Source organism: Brachyhypopomus gauderio, unplaced genomic scaffold (genome assembly GCF_052324685.1).
Source record: "Brachyhypopomus gauderio isolate BG-103 unplaced genomic scaffold, BGAUD_0.2 sc54, whole genome shotgun sequence".
Lineage (NCBI taxonomy): Eukaryota > Metazoa > Chordata > Actinopteri > Gymnotiformes > Hypopomidae > Brachyhypopomus > Brachyhypopomus gauderio.
The window spans coordinates 2379327-2393173 of NW_027506878.1; the positions used below are offsets into that span (position 1 = coordinate 2379327).

Here is a 13847-nt window from a genome sequence, read left to right on the forward strand (position 1 = left end):
CACACACACACACACACACTGTATTACCTTCTTGTTGAGCTTGAGCCAGGTTGGGAAACCTTTCGTGTCTTGGTACTGCAGGCCAAAAAACCACACCTCCCTCAGACCAATGGTCTTCACCACCTACACACACACACACACACACACACACACACACAAAGTATTAACTTTTACACACAATACTCACAGAACATCGCATAAGGACAAAATGTCTTTTGGCAGACGTTTCATTAAGGGCATTTCAACCTGCCAAACTCAGAGGAGTAACAGCTGTTCCTAGATCAGTTAAAAGTCGCATTATGAGTCTCAAAGTCAAACAAGGAACTACTGACTCTCTCTCTTGGGAGGTTAAAAATCTCAGTATTTTTAAAGAATTGTTTTTTTTGATAACAGCAAAAGCTAATCATAGATATGCTAAACTTCAATTAAGCATATTTATTTAAATTAATTTAGTAGACATTGTAGACAATGTGCCTGAAGAACCCAATAATGTACCTTGTCCCGTGAAGAGCACTCTGTGTGTGTGTGTGTGTGTGTGTGTGTGTTCTATTACTTCCCTCCAGTCCTGCTGTACAACAGGATGAGGGGTCATAAAGGTCAGAGACCATTCCAGGAAGAAAGGGCTGCTGCTGTGAGGAAACAGTCGCTGAGAGCAGACCTCTACCTGACCACAGACCTCTACCTGACCTCTATATGACCTCTACCTGACCACAGACCTCTACCTGACCTCTATATGACCTCTACCTGACCACAGACCTTTACCTGACCTCTACCTGACCACAGACCTTTACCTGACCTCTATCTGACCTTTACCTGACCTCTACCTGACCACAGACCTTTACCTGACCTCTACCTGACCAAAGACCTTTACCTGACCTCTACCTGACCACAGACCTTTACCTGACCTCTATATGACCTCTACCTGACCACAGACCTTTACCTGACCTCTATCTGACCTCTACCTGACCAAAGACCTTTACCTGACCTCTACCTGACCACAGACCTCTACCTGACCTCTACCTGACCACAGACCTTTACCTGACCTCTATATGACCTCTACCTGACCTTTACCTGACCTCTACCTGATCACAGACCTTTACCTGACCTCTATCTGACCACAGACCTTTACCTGACCACAGAACTCTACCTGACCTTTACCTGACCTCTACCTGATCACAGACCTCTACCTGACCTTTACCTGACCTCTACCTGATCACAGACCTTTACCTGACCTTTACCTGACCTCTACCTGACCACAGACCTTTACCTGACCTCTATCTGACCTTTACCTGACCTCTACCTGACCACAGACCTTTACCTGACCTCTATATGACCTCTACCTGACCACAGACCTTCACTTGACCTCTATCTAACCTTTACCTGACCTACCTGACCACAGACCTTTACCTGACCTCTACCTGACCACAGACCTTCACTTGACCTCTATCTAACCTTTACCTGACCTACCTGACCACAGACCTTTACCTGACCTCTACCTGACCACAGACCTTTACCTGACCTCTTTCTGACCTCTACCTGACCACAGACATTTACCTGAACTTTACCTGACCACAGACCTCTACCTGACCTCTACCTGACCACAGACCTTTACCTGACCTCTATCTGACCTTTACCTGACCTCTACCTGACCACAGACCTTTACCTGACCTCTATATGACCTCTACCTGACCACAGACCTTCACTTGACCTCTATCTAACCTTTACCTGACCTACCTGACCACAGACCTTTACCTGACCTCTACCTGACCACAGACCTTCACTTGACCTCTATCTAACCTTTACCTGACCTACCTGACTACAGACCTTTACCTGACCTCTACCTGACCACAGACCTTTACCTGACCTCTTTCTGACCTCTACCTGACCACAGACATTTACCTGAACTTTACCTGACCACAGACCTCTACCTGACCTCTACCTGACCACAGACCTTTACCTGACCTCTTTCTGACCTCTACCTGACCACAGACATTTACCTGAACTTTACCTGACCACAGACCTTTACCTGACCTCTACCTGACCACAGACCTTTACCTGACCTCTTTCTGACCTTTACCTGACCTCTACCTGACCACAGACCTTTACCTGACCTCTATATGACCTCTACCTGACCAAAGACCTTTACCTGACCTCTACCTGACCACAGACCTCACACAGACCTCTGCCTGGTCCCTGTCCTCAAACAGACCTCTGCCTGGTCCCTGTCCTCACACAGACCTATGCCTGGTCCCTGTCCTCACACAGACCTATGCCTGGTCCCTGTCTTCACACAGACCCCTGCCTGGTCCCTGTCCTCACACAGACCCCTGCCTGGTCCCTGTCCTCACACAGACCCCTGCCTGGTCCCTGTCCTCACACAGACCTCTGCCTGGTCCCTGTCCTCACACAGACCTCTGCCTGATCACCGTCCCCATGCTGGGTGTTTAACTTAGAGGCGCTATCGGTACTGGATAGCATATCACCTTTCTGTGTGCCATGAGGATAGCTGCTATTTGCAGAAATTTGCAGCCTTATCACTGTGTGTGTGTGTGTGTGTGTGTGTGTGTGTGTGTGTGTGTTATTGTAAAATATGAGATTTCATCACAACATGGTTTTTGGGGGGTTAGAAATCCAAAGCACCAAATCAGAGAGAGAGAGAGAGAGGCAGAGATAGGAGAGAGAGAGAGAGAGAGAGAGAGAGAGAGAGAGAGTATTTGGCGGAGAGGGAGGGAGAGGTGATAAGAATGTGAACAGGGCAGAACGTGTGATAGAGGGAATGACAGAGAACAGAGAGACCTGGACACACAACACACAGAGAGACCTGGACACACAACACAACACACAGAGAGACCTGGACACACAACACAACACACAGAGAGACCTGGACACACAACACAACACACAGAGAGACCTGGACACACAACACAACACACAGAGAGACCTGGACACACAACACACAGAGAGACCTGGACACACAACACAACACACAGAGAGACCTGGACACACAACACACAGAGAGACCTGGACACACAACACACAGAGAGACCTGGACACACAACACAACACACAGAGAGACCTGGACACACAACACAACACACAGAGAGACCTGGACACACAACACACAGAGAGACCTGGACACACAACACACAGAGGGACCTGAACACACAACACACAGAGGGACCTGAACACACAACACACAGAGAGACCTGGACACACAACACACAGAGGGACCTGGACACACAACACAACACACAGAGGGACCTGGACACACAACACACAGAGGGACCTGGACACACAACACACAGAGGGACCTGGACACACAACACACAGAGAGACCTGGACACACAACACAACACACAGAAAGACCTGGACACACAACACAACACACAGAGAGACCTGGACACACAACACAACACACACAGGGACCTGGACACACAACACACAGAGAGACCTGGACGTGTCCAACACACCGAGAGACCTGGACACACAACACAACACACAGAGAGACTGGGACGTGTCCAACACATAGAGAGACCTGGACGTGTCCAACACATAGAGAGACCTGGACGTGTCCAACACATAGAGAGACCTGGACGTGTCCAACACATCAGTTTACTCTCCTTCCCCCTTTTCTCTCTTTCACTCTGTCTCCCTATCATTTCCATTTTAGTCATTTAGCAGATACTGTTATCCAGGGTGAAATCTTCATCTTTCTCCTCCTCCTCCTCACCTTCAGTGTTTTCCCTGTGCTATACTCACAGCTTTGAGTGCAAGTGAGGCCCCCTCAGCCTGACTCCGCCCACAGATGCCAGCCTGGCAACGCCCACAGACTCTGACTACATGAATGAGGGTTAAGCTGAGTGGACGTAGGGACAGAGAACTCATTTGAATACACTCCTCCCACTCTTGGAGGTCTGCACTACCAGATGATAAATACAATGCAAACATAAAAGGTGAAAGGTGTGATGTTCTATATCTGCCAATCAGATTCAATGGAGAGGTGACACAGCAGAGCAAGAGGGCGGGTCCATACAGGGCTGTATGTGCGGTGGGCGTGGCCTTAGTGCAGTACTTGAGTGTAAAAAAAAAAAGACGTGAAAAAGTCACTCTCCCTCTCTCTCTCCCTCAAACCCATTGTCTCTCTATCTCTCCATCTTTGATTCTCTCTCTCTCTCTCTCTCAATATAACTTTTCATCACTTTCTCTGTTGTATCAGAATGAGAATGAAACAAATGGGGAGAAAGAGAGAGAGAGAGAGAAAGGAGAAGAAGACTTCCGTTCAAACAACATTTCCAGTTTATGACAAAGAGACCATCAGTGGTCATTCTGGGACTTTCCATCATCTCCATGGAGACGTGCGAGTCTACACCCACAACCCAAGTTACTGTAGTTCATCTGGCGGAAAAATTCCATCGACCCTCACTGACATTAAAGAGTTTAGCTCCACCCCCTCTGCTGGATATCTACCGCCCTGCAGAGTTTAGCTCCACCCCCTCTGCTGGAGATCTACCACCCTGCAGAGTTTAGCTCCACCCCCTCTCCTGGAGGTCTACCGCCCTGCAGAGTTTAGCTCCACCCCGTCTCCTGGAGCCCCTGTCAATCACAGTGACTCTAGCCAATTGTGAATTTTTAGTGGGTTTGAGCTTGCTGACAATGGTGAGTGTCTTCCTCCATCCATATGACAGTGAACAATGAGTACAGTGAACACACACACACACACACACACACACACACACACACACACACACACACACACACACACACACCTGGTCAAAGAGCTGTTTGCCAGTGGTGTTGGGTAGAATGGCGAATTCCAGCTCAGCATCCATTGTGGTGACACGTACACTGATCTGTCAACACAAACAAACAAACAATGTAAACAAACTTTGAAACAATAAGCAAATCAAGGAACATATAAACACACAAGCTGTGAAAATGTCTGGTGGTCAGCATCAACACAGCAGAACTTTACCAAACACATGGAGCACACACCAGTTAAACTTACCAAACACACAAAGACCCAGTTTGATCACTTTTTCACCTGGTTTTTAACTAAACCAAACCTTTTCAGTTATTATAAAGAGACGATTATTGTGTGTGTGTGTGTGTGTGTGTGTGTGTGTGTGTGTGTGTGTGTGTGTGTGTGTGTGTGTGTGCGCGTGCGCCTGGTACACTCCCTTAGAGGAGGCATGCTATGCTAACATGATTGATCACGCTCTGGAATTCTGGGTAAGATAATAACAATGAAAGGAAACAGTGAAGGAAAACTGGAAAGATCCCCCCAACACACACACACACACTTAATCTCTCTCTTTCTTTCACCCTCTCACTCCCCCACCCCCAAACACACACTATTAAAAACAATGACCACATCCTCTGGTTGCCAGGGAGATGGCCCTAGCCACTCTCTGCTAGCTTGTCTGGAGCTACGGCAGACCTCAGAGCTCTAGATCGGCTCTGGTAACTCATGGTAACCGTTATAACCCATGGTAACTCTGTACAGCCACTCAGCCTGTCCGCACGCAGGGGAAGAGTCTGAACTTGGTGATGCTTCTTAACGCAGACGTAAAATGGCTATAGCAAAATAAATCACGCAAACCATCACAGTGTACGGTGGAAGCCCACAACCCACCCCCGACGGCCAGGACAGGAAGTGGGTCACATTTTGGCGTGAAATCGTATGGCATTTCCTGTCTTCTGCTTTATCTGGATTCCTGAGGATTCCTTGCAGCTCTGGGCAGAATCCAGCCTGCACTACACAGTCACTCTATGCTACACCGTCACACTACACTACACCATTACACCTGCACTACACTGTCACACTACACTACACTATTACACCTGCACTACACTGTCACTACACTACACCATTACACCTGCACTACACTGTCACTACACCATTACACCTGCACTACACCGTCACACTACATTACACCATTACACCTGCACTACACCGTCACTACACCATTACACCTGCACTACACCGTCACTACACCATTACACCTGCACTACACCGTCACACTACACCATTACACCTGCACTACACCGTCACACTACACTACACCATTACACCTGCACTACACTGTCACACTACACTATTACACCTGCACTACACTGTCACTACACTACACCATTACACCTGCACTACACCATCACTACACCATTACACCTGCACTACACTGTCACTACACTACACCATTACACCTGCACTACACCGTCACTACACTACACCATTACACCTGCACTACACCGTCACTACACTACACCATTACACCTGCACTACACCGTCACTACACTACACCATTACACCTGCACTACACCGTCACACTACACTACACCATTACACCTGCACTACACCGTCACACTACACTACACCATTACACCTACACTACACTGTCACTCTATACTACACCATTACACCTACACTACACCATTACACCTGCACTACACTGTCACACTACACTGTCACTCTACACTACACCATTACACCTACACTACACAGTCACACTAGATTACACTGTCACTCTACACTACACCGTTACACCTACACTGTCACACCTTCACTACAGTGTGACACTAGTCACACTACACTCTCACATCTGAACTACACTCTCACACTACACTTTTACACCTACACTACACCATTACACCTGCACTATACTGTCACACTAAACTACACTGTCACTCTACACTACACTACTATACACTCACCGGCCACTTTATTAGGTACACCTGTCCAACTGCTTATTAACGCAAATGTCAAATCAGCCAATCACATGGGAGCAACTCTGCATTTAGGCATGTAGCCATGGCCAATACAATCTGCTGCAGTTCAAACTGAGCATCAGAATGGGGAAGAAAGGTGATTTAAGTGACTTTGAACGTGACATGGTTGTTGGTGCCAGACGGGCTGGTCTGAGTGTTTCATAAACTGCTGCTCTACTGGGATTTTCACGCACAACCATCTCCAGGGTTTACAGAGAATAGTCTGAAAAAGAGAAAATATTCAGTGAGCAGAAGATCTGTGTGCGCAAATGCCTTGTTGATGCCAGAGATCAGAGGAGAATGGCCAGACTGATTTGAGCTGATAGAACAGCAACAGTAACTCAAATACAACCGTTACAACTGAGTCATGCAGAAGATCATCTCTGAACACACAACACATCGAACCTTGAGGTGGATGGGCTACAGCAGCAGAAGACCACACAGGTGCCACTCCTGTCAGCTAAGAACAGGAAACTGAGGCTACAATTCACACAGGCTCACCAAAACTGGACAATAGAAGATTGGAAAAACGTTGCCTGGCCTGATGAGTCTATTCTAGTCTATTTCTGCTGAGACGTTCGGATAGTATGGTCAGAATCTGGCGTCAACAACATGAAAGCATGGATCCATCCTGCCTTGTATCAACGGTTCAGGTTGGTGGTGTAATGGTGTGGGGATATTTTCCTGGCACACACTGTGTCAATGCCACAGTCTACCTGAGTATTGTTGCTGACCATGTCCATCCCTTTATGACCAGTGTACCCATCTTTTGATGACTACTTGATGAGCAGGACAACACACCATGTCATAAAGTTCGAATGATCTCAGACTGGTTTCTTGAACACGACAATGAGTTCACTGTACTCCAATGGCCTCCACAGTCACCAGATCTCAGTCCAATAGATCACCTTTGGGATGTGGTGGAACGGGAGATTCACATCATGGATGTACAGCTGACAAATCTGCAGCAACTGTGTGATGCTATCATATCAATATGGACCAGACTCTCTGAGGAATGTGTCCAGTACCTTGTTGAATCTGTGCCATGAAGGATTAAGGAAGTTCTGAAGGCAAAAGGGGGTCCAACCAGGTACTAGCAAGGTGTACCTAATAAAGTGGCCGGTGAGTATATGTAAGTGCGTGTGTGTATACACAGGACTGTTACACGCAGCAAGAACAGCTATCTAGAACACTAGGAGAACCAAACCCAGGAACAGCTATCTAGAACACTGGGAGCACCAAACCCAGGAACCGCTATCTAGAACACTAGGAGCACCAAACCCAGGAACCGCTATCTAGAACACTGGTAGCACCAAACCCAGGGACAGCTATCTAGAACACTGGGAGAACCAACCCCAGGAATAGCTATCTAGAAAACTAGGAGAACCAAAACCAGGAACCGCTATCTAGAACACTAGGAGCACCAAACCCAGGAACCGCTACCTAGAACACTGGGAGCACCAAACCCAGGGACAGCTATCTAGAACACTAGGAGAACCAACCCCAGGAATAGCTATCTAGAACACTAGGAGAACCAACCCCACCCCTGTGATACAAACAGAATACAGACAGGAGCCGTATCTTCTGGCTGTCAAAGACCCACAGCAGAGACTCCTGACCAAGTACCAGCTTAGTGTCCACAGCCAGGCTAGAGACGGGCAGGTACGACGCTGAGCAGAGAGCAGCGAGTGTGTGGTGAGTGTGAGAGTGTGTGTGTGTGTGTACAAGTGTGTTTATGTGCATGTGTGTGTTTGTGTGTGTGTGTTTTGTGTGTGTGTGTGTGTATTTGTGTGTGTGTACAGAACTACATGAACTGTTGGACTACAATGTCCTGCTTTATCTAACAGCTGGAAGGCTGGTTACCAGGGTTACCATCCCAAGCTCCTGTTGCCTTTCTTTCAAAGTGAATGTGGGGAGTGACAAACACACACACACACACACACACACACACACACACCACAATTAAGTATTTTTGTTTCCTATTAAATGTCATGATAATATTAGAGAGCATGGAAAGAGAGAGAGAGAGAGAGAGAGAGAACACACAGACGGACTGAGTATGAGTGTGTGTGTGTGTGTGTGTGCGTTTGTGTGTGTGTGTGTGTGTATGTGTGTGTGTGCGTGTGTATGTGTGTGTGTGTGTGTGTGTGTGTGTGTGTGTGTGTGTGTGTGTGTGTGTGTGTGTCTCAGAAGTTTCACAGGATTACATCAGCAACCTGGAAGAGGGCAAGAACAAGAAAAAAATACTCAAGATCTGAGCCTCCTTTCACTCCCTCTCTCCCTCCATCTCTCTTTCTCTGTTTCTCCCTCTCTCCCTCCATCTCTCTTTCTCTGTTTCTCCCTCTCTCCCTCCATTTCTTTCTGTTTCTCCCTCTCTCCCTCCATCTCTTTCTCTCTATTTCTCCCCTTCTCTCCATTTCTCCTTCTCTCTCCTACTTTCTGTTTCTCCCACTCTCCCTCCTTTTCTTTCTCTCCCTCCCTCCCCTTCTTTCCATTTCTCCCTATCCTTCTTTCCATTTCTTCCTTTCTCTCCTTCTTTCTGTTTCTTTTCTTTTTCTTCGTTTCTCCCCCTCTCTTTCTCTCCATTTCTCTTCCTCTCTCCCTCTCTTCCATATCCATTCTGATATGTGCAGAGCTCAGGATATAATACATTTGTAAAGTTAATAGTGAATATTTCTGCTTCGTAAGTGTATGTGGTTCTCTGTCACTAACACACACTCTCAAACCAAAACACACACACACACACTCTCACACAATCTCACACACAATCTCTCACATTGTAAGGGTATGTGGGTGGGCAGGTCTCTATGTCTGTCTGTCTGTCTATCTCTCTCTCTCTTACTCTCTCTCTCTCTCAGAATGTGTACATCTGTTAGAAAGGGGATGTGGGTGTGTCTTGGGCGTGGTCATAACTATAAACCCAATAGAGATTCTGTTACTATTCTTAGTACATTAACTGTGACTTCATCCATCCCAACACACACAGACACGCAAACACAAGGAATCCTACAGGTCATATAAACTGCTACAACACACACCTTGGTGTTAATCTCAAAACAATTCAAACTATTTCATCAGCTGAGCAGCTCTCCTCACGTCGAGATCTCGCCCGTCTGATCTCCTCACGTCGAGATCTCGCCCGTCTGATCTCCTCACGTCGAGATCTCGCCCGTCTGATCTCCTCACGTCGAGATCTCGCCCGTCTGATCTCCTCACGTCGAGATCTCGCCTGTCTGATCTAATCACTGTGCTGCCTCACAAAAGTGCCTCGTGTTTTCTGGGGCTGCCTATCCAAACCCGACCTGACCAAAACTCTCACGTTTTGTGTTTTACGGTAACCTGAATCCCTCAAATCTACTTTCCTACTTTTTTCTATAGTTTTCCTACTAATACAGTAATAAACATGCATACATTTATAATGCAGCTATCAAATAAACACTGTAGTCTATGAAATAAACACTCCATCAAATAAACACTACCTTTCCTGTAAACACATCCCATGATGTACAAACACTCTTCCAGTAGCAGTGAAATTTACAAACAAACTAAACACACACACACACACGACTGAACTCACATTTCAGATTTTGGGAAGGTGACCATTAAAACAGAGAACTGCTTGTCTATCCAGATCTGAACAGTCCAGCATACTCCAGAACTTTCTCCCAACCACCTACAGCTTGGCTTTATTAAAGACTGTTAATCTGCCTGTGTGTGTGTGTGTGTGTGTGTGTGTGTGTGTGTGTGTGTGTGTGTGTGTGTGTGTGTGTGTGTGTTTAATCCACACAACAGAATGTATGGTATATCCCATTTCTTTGTTCCCTTCTGGGGATCAGAGTTTCACCATTCTGGGTTCTAGACTGCTGTGGTGGGGCTGCTGGGTTCTAGACTCCAGGACAGGAAGACCTTCATCCTCCATACTAAGCCCATTATATAACCTACGATTAGAAACATGATTTCAAGTTTCAGTGTGGATATGTTGTCCCGGTCACCACAACACAACCTCTGTCCAGCACAACGAGTCTGGGTGCAACACAACGAGTCTGGGTGCAACACAACGAGTCTGGGTCCAGCACAACGAGTCTGGGTCCAGCACAAGTCTCAACCAGTCTGATATATTAAACAGCAGTGCACAGAAACAACCGAGAGTGTAACATCATTTACTGGCACGCTCTACTGTCTCATTTCATGGGTGAAGAAGTGTATGTGGGTCTCTGGGTGAAGAGAGGGGGAGAGAGAGAGAGAGAGAGAGAGAGAGAGAGAGAGGGGGAGTGTTTACTACAGTCGCTGTGGCACAGGAAGAGTTTGGGTAGACGTTCTACAGATGAATACATAACTATCAAGTGCAGCGTGTGTGAGTGTGGCTGCTTTCTCCAACTCCAAATAAGGTAGTGTGTGGCAGCGTCAAACCAGCTAGCCCAGAACAGGAAACAGTACAGGAAGTGATGTAAGCACAGAAACCTTGAGTCACTGTAAGAATCTCACTCAGTACACTTTTCTTAGACAAGTACTCAGCACTGGGGACCCTTGTGCACACATTTAAACACAACAACGTAAACTTTTACACATGTGAGCATAATTGATCACACACAAATACACATTTTAGCATACGAGTGTGAGATTTTTGTCTTTGACCCTCAGCACAGGCAGGAGGGCAACCTTGGTACTGAACACGCCCAAGCCTGGGGGGAGACACCCAGGGACATGTCCTCCTGTCTGAGCCTGGGGGGAGACACCCAGGGACAATGTCCTCCTGTCTGAGCCTGGGGGGACACCCAGTGACAATGTCCTCCTGTCTGAGCCTGGGGGGACACCCAGTGACATGTCCTCCTGTCTGAGGCTGGGGGGAGACACCCAGGGACATGTCCTCCTGTCTGAGGCTGGGGGGAGACACCCAGGGACATGTCCTCCTGTCTGAGGCTGGGGGGAGACACCCAGGGACATGTCCTCCTGTCTGAGCCTGGGGGGAGACACCCAGGGACAATGTCCTCCTGTCTGAGGCCCTGTCCACTCTCCCATAAACTGCCAAACAGGGGTCTGAACAGAACTCTAGAGAAGAAAAATCATTATAAATCTAACCCTGTGCCCAACAGCCTATCAGAAACGTCAAGGTCAACCTGCAGTGAACTTGAAATTATTTTGTTTTCACACGACAAAGCAGAATCTCATTCTTGCTAAATAATCTCTTCCTCTCTGTCTCTCTCTGTCTGTCTGTGTCTCTCTCTATACACACACTGCAAACGGTGACCTAATCTACAATCTACAAATGACCTACCCGGGCAAATACTCGCCAAAAAACCCCTTAGTGTGTGTGTGTGTGTGTGTGTGTGCGTGTGAAGTTGGCCAGATGCCCTCGACCCCCTGAATAGGCGAGGGGCCCATCCCGCCAAACAGCGCCCCCACGCGGCACACTCCAGAATAACCTCCACTAGGCTCAAACACACTGAACGCAGCCTGACATAAATGTAAAATGTAAAGTAAAATGTAAAATGCCAAAATGTCCAAAATGATTTGGAGATGGACGAGGTTGTGCAGTAGCGATGCTAAGCGCCTGTGTGAATGTGTTTGGGCCAGGAGGACAAGATAAGAACCGGAAACGACACTGTGTTGTCTACACTGAACTACTCGAAGAACCACAAGAATCACAACGGAATTGTCTCGCCAGCAAACAGCCGAGCCAGAAAAACACATTTGAACAGGACGCCAAATAAAAAGGAAATAAAAACACCTAAATAAAAACTAACAGCTTAAAACGGACCAATTTTCACGGTGATACTGAACCGAAACTCACTAAAAGACCGTGTAATTCAGTCTTTGAGAAACCCGCCACACCGAATTCTCTCTTTTTCGTTTTTATTTTTAGAGGTGAGCGGCTCCAGGGTGCTGGACTGGGCTATTTCAGTGGGCCGGACTGGGCTATTTCAGTGGGCCGCCACGCCTTTTGAATGGAAAATTGTCTAAGATTGCGCCATAAGTTCCTTCCGCCCTCCTCTAGTGACGGGAGCGCGCCCCGTGCACGCGCCGCCGCTCCGGTTCCGTTATATCAAACTAATTCTAACGGAAATGCCATGTCATTGTCCGGTGACTAACCGGGCCAGAACCAGGACCGGGGCGATAGGACTGTCTCCAAACAACGTGTTTGTGTGTCTGACTTTGATTGAAAGCCCATGAAGTCGGGGGGGGGGGGGGGGGGGGGGGGGGGGGTTCTGGGGTGTCACCGAGTAACGGTTTATCTCCGTTAAACACAACAGTGTGGGTCCACCTCACACCGTCCGGGCCTACCGCTCAACACAAACACACTTTCTAGACGTGTTAAACACAATTAAACATGAACGGGTTCACACACACCTACTAACTAAGAGGTTCCCCTCATAACGCAACAGGTCGCGAGCGCTTCCCCTCACGGCCTCCACTTCACAAACCAGACCGAGATTCAACCGTACGGAACCACACACACTGCCGCGCACCGGGCAAATCGGTGGGCAACAAAATGCCCAACTGCAGCCCAAACGCGCCGCCCGCCCGCCCGCACGCCCGCACTCCCGCGGCGCTGCCTAGTTGGACTACAAAATGCCGCGCGCTCACCAACACTGGTGTTAGTCACTCTTCCTGGGTCGCCAAAACAAGTAGGAAAAGTTCTGTACTTTAACATTCACTCACCGTTTTCGGCATTTTGTCTTTTTAACGGAGATCCTCACTGACGTGACCAAACTGTTCGGATGCGGCGAGGTTCTAGAATCAGGTTCCGAGGTTCTACAATCAGGTTTCGAACTCTGTCCCGTCCGCCGGTGCGCGCGCGCAGAGAGCGGCTTCACAAGTTCTCCTGCGATCTGGGTCAAAAGTTTCACTGTAGTCGCTGCCTGCGTCGCCGCCGAGCTGCAGTGGTGGAGGTGGTGGTGATGGTGGAGGTCCCGGAGTCAGTTTCCTGCTAACGGAACTGAGTTTTGAAACCACACCCAGACTGACGGAGGCGCGGAGCGGTGGACCGACCCCGCCCGGACGCACAAATAACCCGTTATACTTCCAGCCAGAACAGGGTGACTGGACGCGAGCGGCGCGTCTGGATTCCTTTGCGCTGAGTG

The 13847-nt window shown here is 48.0% G+C and overlaps 1 protein-coding gene across 1 annotated transcript in view; it reads right to left on the bottom strand.

Moving 5' to 3' along the window:
- msna (moesin a) overlaps nt 1–13847 on the bottom strand; it is a 23664-nt gene extending 9817 nt beyond the window's left edge. Inside the window, exons 1-2 of the mRNA XM_076987706.1 lie at nt 13426–13847; nt 4767–4850 (exon numbers count right to left, since the gene is read on the bottom strand). Coding sequence (XP_076843821.1) covers nt 4767–4825 — 59 coding nt within the window. The 5' untranslated portion in view covers nt 4826–4850; nt 13426–13847. The remainder of the gene's footprint in view (nt 1–4766; nt 4851–13425) is intronic.